The 7,871-nt window shown below is 46.0% G+C and overlaps 1 protein-coding gene across 1 annotated transcript; it reads left to right on the forward strand.

Annotated features, from left to right (window-relative positions):
- Positions 1 to 1,098: 1,098 nt before the first annotated feature.
- Positions 1,099 to 3,800, forward strand: foxa3 (forkhead box A3; the record flags this gene model as incomplete). Its single annotated transcript, XM_079225235.1, has 2 exons — positions 1,099 to 1,170; positions 2,475 to 3,800. 2 exons carry the CDS (start codon positions 1,099 to 1,101, stop codon positions 3,798 to 3,800), a joined length of 1,398 nt encoding a protein of 465 aa, XP_079081361.1.
- Between the last annotated feature and the right edge of the window lie 4,071 nt (positions 3,801 to 7,871).

Consider the following 7,871-nt stretch of genomic DNA (forward strand, 5'->3'; position numbering starts at 1 on the left):
TCAAATTCTGTCGTGATTTTTCACGATCAAGAAAATATTTGACTACCAAAAATCTGAAATATATTTCATTAATTTAATTAATTTAACCTTTATTTGACCAGATAAGTCAATCGAGAACTAAGTTCATATAGCTCCAAACACACACACACACACACACACACACACACACACACACACACACACACACACGTCACAAAACGGAGTCCCAACTCAAGATATTTCGACATATTGATCTTGTTGTTGTGTTTTATTTGTGCAAAATAAAATAAAAGTGAAGTTATTCATGAAAACAAATACGTTTGAATGTGTGTGCAGTTCAGAGGAGGCGACATGATTGCATTTTGTTGAACTATTATTCAAACCCGGTTTGATATTTCACTCTGGAGCATATTAGACCTTTACGCCACTGCTCCACGTAAATAATAAAACATACATATAAATCCACTCAGCCACTGAAGGATTACTGGCCCGTCGTTCGTCCGGGTGGCCCCCGTTGTAGCCGCCGGCCAATATACAGCACGCCAGGGGGCCACATCGGCCTTTTTGCCGGGGCCCTTCCTGGTATTCAGATGTCAGTAGCGGGGCGGGACCCGCCTGCACCTTATAAGAGGAGGACGTCCAGGTTCCTCTCCTGTATTTGCGCGCTGCACCTCCGCCTGCCACACGCTGCTCCTGAGGGCCTGGAGGACACAGAGAGAGAGAGAGAGAGAGAGAGAGAGAGAGAGAGAGAGAGAGAGAGAGAGAGAGAGAGAGAGAGAGAGAGAGAGAGAGAGAGAAAACGGGCCAACATTTGCTGAGCCATAACAAGAATAAGGCTATGAAACAATGGACGACTGACAAATAAGAAATATTGACTTTACTATTCCCAGGAGCAGAGCGTCACATCTTGTTTGTTGTTTCATTCCCTTTTTTTTTACTCTACAAATATCCTCCCTCTTTTTTTGGCAAAAGGGAGACAACTTTCTGCTTTTGAAGTTTTTTTGGGGGGGGTTTCAACAACCACGAACAACTTTGCAAAGGATTGTTTATTTATTTTTGATCTTTTCCCAACAATCCGATCATAGATAAGTCTTTCTCCTCCAAAGACTTGTCTCGGGGATGTTGAGCTCCGTGAAGATGGAAGCACATGATCTACCAGAGTGGAATACTTTCTACAGTGAGCCCAGCGAGGTAAAGACACGCTCACCAAATACAAATAGCAGCAATAATAATATTAATAATAATAAACCACTGTTTTTTTATTTACTCGTGTTGTTCGGAGCAGTATAAGTCAAACGGGTTTTCTTGGCAGTGAAATAGAGAAGACAAAATGATTTCTGCAGGACTCCGTCCCCCCCAAAAAAGCCAGCTGTTATCCTGATTTGATGATAACTCGTAAAATAAGTGTATAATATGATAAAGATTTTACATTCACTTCTTAAACTCTTATGGGAATATTGTAGTAGTACCATAATACTTAGAATAACGTTGAGTATAATAAAGTACGATTGAGTGCACTTTGCATTTTTAGAGTAAAATATATCAAATATAAATATACCTTAAATAATACCAACACATAGATGGTTCTCCTGGACAAAATCCCAATAGTAACATTATTCAAACATGATACAAAATGTATGTTTAAAAAAAAACACATCAGCAATTATACATATATAGAATGTATTTATTAATACATAATATACATATTATTAATATTCCGGTTCATAGTTGCTCACTTGACATTTTAAAAAGGTTTTTGCTCATCAATAGACTTTCCTCCTTTGTGTCCGCGCTGCCGCTGAAGTGTTGCGACGATTCAGGTGTAAATGTAACGAGACCTTTTCGTTTTCTCTTTCTCCCCCCTCACTAATTAAATTAGAGTTAATTCCATCAGCGGCTCCAGTTGTCACCTCGACCTGATGAAATTATAGAGTCTGATAATATTTAACCAGCGATCAGTAAGCGGGCCGCGATGCCTTCATGGCCTCCGGAGAATCTTTATCAAATCCTTTTACCTCTCGGGAAAGGGAATTTGACATTTCACCAAGAAGAATAATAATAAAATAACACGGAATTATTCCTCTTCAACAAAAAACGTAGAACAGAAATGAATACAATAAAAACAAAATTTGAACTTAAATAGTGACGATTTAAATGACTTGTGTTTTTGGTTCCGCGGAAGCAGCGGAGGCCGTCTGGTCTGCGCGAGAGACTCCATGACGCGCTTTTTACGCATTTTTCAGGTTAACATCGCCGTGTGAAATCCATGTCCTCTCTCCGCGCACTGAGAGCCTCATTGTGCATTGATAAGGAGTCGAGCCGCTCCACTTTCCCGTTCAGACGTTCACTGCAGCCACTCTTCTACATCAATACCAATTTGATCCGAGAGAAGAGTTTATTATATTTCTTTTCTAAACGTTAAAAATGATACCACAAGAAAGCCAACTGCGTTTTTTCTGCGTGAATAACCAGATGTCGTTCCTTTTTTCCTCCAGATGTATTCCTCTCCCAGCACCATGAACTCTGGTCTGGGCTCCATGGGCACCATGGGTTCCATCAACAGCTACATCAACTTGAACCCGGCCACCGCCTCCCCTGCGGGCATGAACATGGCGTACCCGACCTCCAGCCTCAGCAGCTCCCCGCTGGCCTCCATGGGCTCCGGGCCCGGCCACATGTCCCTCTCCCCGGTGGCCTCGTCCCTCGGCTCAGGCCCTCTGACCCAGCTGGGCCCCTCCGCTCCCGGCTCCATGGGCACCCTGGGCTCCCTGACTCACTACCAGAACATGGGCCAGTCCATGAGCCAGCTGGGATACTCCTCCGCCTCGCCCCTGAGTCGCGCCGTGCCCAAAGAGATGCCCCCTAAGCCCTACCGGCGCTCCCTGACCCACGCCAAGCCTCCGTACTCCTACATCTCCCTCATCACCATGGCGATCCAGCAGAGTGGCAGCAAGATGCTCACCCTGAACGAGATCTACCAGTGGATCATGGAGCTGTTCCCCTACTACCGCGAGAACCAGCAGCGCTGGCAGAACTCCATCCGCCACTCGCTCTCCTTCAACGACTGCTTCGTGAAGGTGGCACGCTCGCCGGACAAGCCGGGCAAGGGCTCCTACTGGACCCTGCACCCGCAGTCCGGGAACATGTTCGAGAACGGCTGCTACCTGAGGCGCCAGAAGCGCTTCAAGATCGAGGAGAAGCTTGCGAAGAAGGCGAGCAAGAGCCAGGAGGGGGGCTCGGGGAAAGGGGGCCACGGCGGGGATCACCTGGTGGGGGACCACAGCCCCGCGGGGGGATCGGAAGGAGCCGACTCCGCCCACTCTGACAACTCCCACCCGGGCTCCTCCGACGACCAGCCGCATACCCGGAACTCCCTGGGTCCGCTGGATTGCCCGCCGCTGTCCTCCTCACACCTCCACAGTCCGCCCATCTCCCTGCCGCCGTCCTCCTCCGCCTCGTCCTCCCTGTCCCTGTCGGCTGCCACCTCCTCCAGCCCGCTGCTCCATTCCCAGTCTCTAGTGGGTGGCGCCCACCTCCTGCCCAGCGCCATGCAGCAGCACATGGACCTACAGAGCGACGCCCTCAAGTCCCTGGACCCCCACTACAACTTCAACCACCCCTTCTCCATCACCAACCTCATGTCCAACGAGCAGAAGATGGACCTCAAGTCCTACCAGGACCAGGTGATGGCCTACAACAGCTACGCCAACGGCTCCCCCGTGGGGGCCAAGCAGATCTACGACAGCCCGGGGCCGGCCACCATGGACTCAGGCGCTTACTACCAAACTCTGTACAGCCGCTCGGTGCTCAATGCTTCCTAATGTGGACCCCCCACCTCCCCACACACACACCTGTCTCTTGAGGCGAGCCAAGATGGAGACTTCTTTTCCTCTATTGCCTTTTCTAAAATGGACACCCCAGGTCTTTTTATCTTCCTCTTTCTCTCTCTCTCTGGCTCACGTCCAGAGGCCTTGGAAGAGACTCACATCTAAAATGGCTGCCGTGTTTGAGGGGACCAAAGGACAGTTTTTTTGTGTGTTTTCTGTTTTACCAACTCTGAAGAACATAATGACTGGTTGGTCACACGGAGGACTCAAAAAGTCTCGATGAAAATGTCCGACTGCCGTGTCTGTATGCACGATTCTGTCCTGGGGAAATTGGCTTTGTACAAAATGTAAATAGAGGTAATACGGGGAGAAAAAAAATAAATAACATTTGCATTTATTTATGAAGGGAATACATTTTAATATATCTTGTATAGCGCTCTGTTGACCAGTTACAACCCAAATGTGAGAGGTTTTTTTCTTCTAATCGGAAGACGGAGAGTTTCGAGAGGTTACTGCTTCAGGCAGGTGTTACTGCAGTGGGAGACCTTTATTATATTTCATTTTTTTGTGTTACGACATTTCACACCACGTCCATCATTTCCATCAGATCAGGCATTCGTCGACGTACATGTAGCGGATGAAGTCTGTATTTGTTATTGTTGGTTGATATGAAGAAAGAAAGAAAAAATAAGCCATTTTGTCTTTGCTGGAGCTCAGAGGAAACTAGGGGGAAAGCAACTGTGGTAAAAACTATTTAAAAAAAACAAAGAAAGAAAAAAAAATACATGTTGTGTTTATGTTTTTGTTACAGGAGCATTACAACCAGATGCTTTCTCGACAGACTGTCTCATTGTGAATCAGAGATGGGGGGGGGGGGCTCAGTCAGTTACTAAAAACAGGAGGGGGAGGAGAGATGCACTATGGAAGGATTTACATACAGTACTTTGCACTATGGAGCTCCCGGCGGCCAAGTGGGCTGATAGTGTGTGCGTTTGCGTGTGTTACAACAATACTTAGGAGCTCCCCCTCACAATGTCAATGCGTCGGCTCAATGGGATCAGTGTAACGATGTCAGCGGGTGTCAAATGACTGATCCCAAAAAAGTGCCTTTTTCTTCAAATGACTACTGATCTGATGGGAGATCAATGCATCGACGATCTATTGAAGGATTGTCCAGAGAGGGACACAGAAGGTTCAGGTCACACGGTGTCCTTCTTGTGGAGCATATTTTAAGTTTCAAAAAAGAATTGTCTTATTATTTAAGCTGCGTTGCTTTTCAAACTTTGAAAGTGTGCTGATATAATATATTGTTGTTGTTTTTTGTTGTTGTTGTTTTTCTCTGTTGGTTGTAAATGTGATTTAAATGATTCATGTTTCAGTTTCTTATTAAAAAGGCAAAAAATGTGGGGAGAAACATGGGTTTGTTTTTTCTTTTCACGTCGGCGATGACGCAGGAAGTGTTTGTTGTCGGCGAGGACGACGCTGAAAGCTGCTTCGACGATACTTTCTAAATACACAAAACTGTGTATTTTTAAGCTTAATTTGTTTCCAAGTAATAAAGTAACTCTTAAAAAATATTCAAATAAAAAATCTCACTGAATGCAAGGTTTTGTCATTTTCTGTGTTCAAATAAAAAATATATTTTCCAAATCTCGCTGAGTGCAAGGTTTCGTCATTTCCCCAGAAATTATTTTTCTAAAAGACTTAAAAAGAATGTGCTTCCTGGATCACGTGGCGTCGTGCTGACAGGGACCTCGATGACTCGTCAATCAATCAATCGCAACTCCCTCCTCTTCGCTCGCTAGCGCGGCGCTGCTGCAGGAATAGCAGCGCCTTGTTGAAACAGCTCCTGACCAAATGACTGTGGTGTGTGACATGTCGGACTGGTAGACTAAACACGGACGGATCACACTGAGAGCCTCAAAGCAGAGTTCTGCACATGCAGGGACCATTGGCCCCGGGGGCTTCACACACACACACACACACACACACACACACACACACACACACACACACACACACACACACACAGCGAGACCCGGACCCTTTCTGAAAACGACTGACCTGCCTCTGAACTTCAGCACATCGACTTCAACAGAACAAAAACGGGGCAGAAGCGGAACCTTTTATTTTTATCGTGCCTGATCAGACCAATCAGATCCTTTTCTGATCGTCCCAAACTGTAAACATGGAGCTCATCACTTCCTGTACGCACGATAGGAGCTATATTTTGGAAACCTGCTAAATAACATCAGGAGAATAAGTTTGGATTGATGCATGTGCTGTGACATGCTTACGGTTACATCTGCCGGAAAATAACTAGCTACTTTATTGATCTTGGTTCCTGCAGCTGCCCGGCCCTGGCCTCCCGCCCTGTCGCCATGACTCGCGTCTACCGGTCTACCAGTCTGCCTGTCTGCCTGCCTGTCTGTCTGCATGTCTGTTCTCCACTGGCTTGCTCAACCCCGGCCTCCGCTGTTTGTCAGAGTCGTCACGTATTCGCCGCAGCCCATTCTTCCCAAGACCAGCAACCGCGATCCCAGAGGCTTAAAGAATATAGACTGCAGCAACACGCACACACACACACACACACACACACACACACACACACACACACACACACACACACACACACACACACACACACACACACACACCATATATTCCTTAAAGAAAAGGCCACTCATCTATAGTCTGAGAGGGAATCTAAAGGGAGTTCGTCACCTTGCATACACAATAGTCCCTTTAGAGCAGTTGGCTTGATAAGATAGGCGAGCGCCCGCCTGATACGGTCTCCACAGCTACAACACACACACACACACACACACACACACACACACTGGGCCGCCCCAGGTGTGACTAACCTGGCCGACTCTGTAATGTCACTCAGATATGTCCCCTTGCAGTAATCAGATGACCGCGCTGATTCAGTCCGGACTTCTCATGAAGAAAAAGCTGATTAGAGTCTATCCACAGATAACATGCTGCGGCTTGAGGTTTTGAGGGAGCAACAATGCAGCAGTTAAGAGTGGAACAATTTCTGGCAACAAAAGGCAGAAAGAAAAAAAGAGAAACTTAAGTGCGACCCTTACATTTGTAACCTCTTGGTTGTAATCTGTAACCCTCAGCTGACCCAATTTCCAAACGCGAGACTCTTAGAAAATAGATAGCGGCTGCTGATAATAGTCTGCATGTCACAAATGGCCACAATAGCCTCAGCTAAAGATGGTTCTGTGGTTTGCGTGTTATGCACTCAAACGGTGTGACTGGTTTGTGCAAGAATCACCTACGTTTTTCTTAAATGTAAAGTCTTAAATCCTAAACTCAACATGTCGTAGCAGGTTGAACAGTCTTTGCTAGTATGGGAAGTATGGTATGTTGGTCTGAAGTTACCCATAAGGTGTAAAAAGGCTTGTGGAAAATGGAAATTTGGGCCCAAGTTGTGGGACAAAGGTTAGCTTGCATGGCAGCTTCAACAATGGTGGCTCCTAAGAGGTTAGAGCTGCAACAGCTTCAGAAGAACAAGGAATGCCAATGAAGTCTTTTCTCAGCGGAAGAGATGCTTTTCACTCTTCTCCCGAATGGTTTCAGGAAGGGTTTGATTGACAGATGGTTCATCCAATCCCAGTCGGGACGACATCATGCAACAAAACGACTTGGTATGGTTTCGGGGGAAAACATCATGGTTGGGCCTAAAATAAGTACGTATAGTTCAGTTTCGGCAAAATAACGATTGTTAGGTTTAAAAAAAAAAAAAAATGTTTTGTTCGGTTTGGGGGAAAACACGTCACTTCACAACAACGCTTTGGGAAACACAATCTTGCGGTTGAAATCCCTGTGTTTGTTTGTCTCACCATAAGTAGTCTTTCCCAATATTCGTTACTACATCACTCGCTCCGAGCGTTGCATAGTCACGTGGTTTTAGTTGCATTTGGGTGACCACCAAGATTGCAATGTTTGTGAATATTTTCACCAATGGTGAAGACTGTTTATAAAATCTTCCCTACTAAAATATGATATCCTGATGAAACTTGCAAGTTGCACCCTTCGTGAAATCGTAAAACA

This window comes from Taurulus bubalis (genome assembly GCF_910589615.1).
Source record: "Taurulus bubalis genome assembly, chromosome: 10".
Taxonomy (NCBI): domain Eukaryota; kingdom Metazoa; phylum Chordata; class Actinopteri; order Perciformes; family Cottidae; genus Taurulus; species Taurulus bubalis.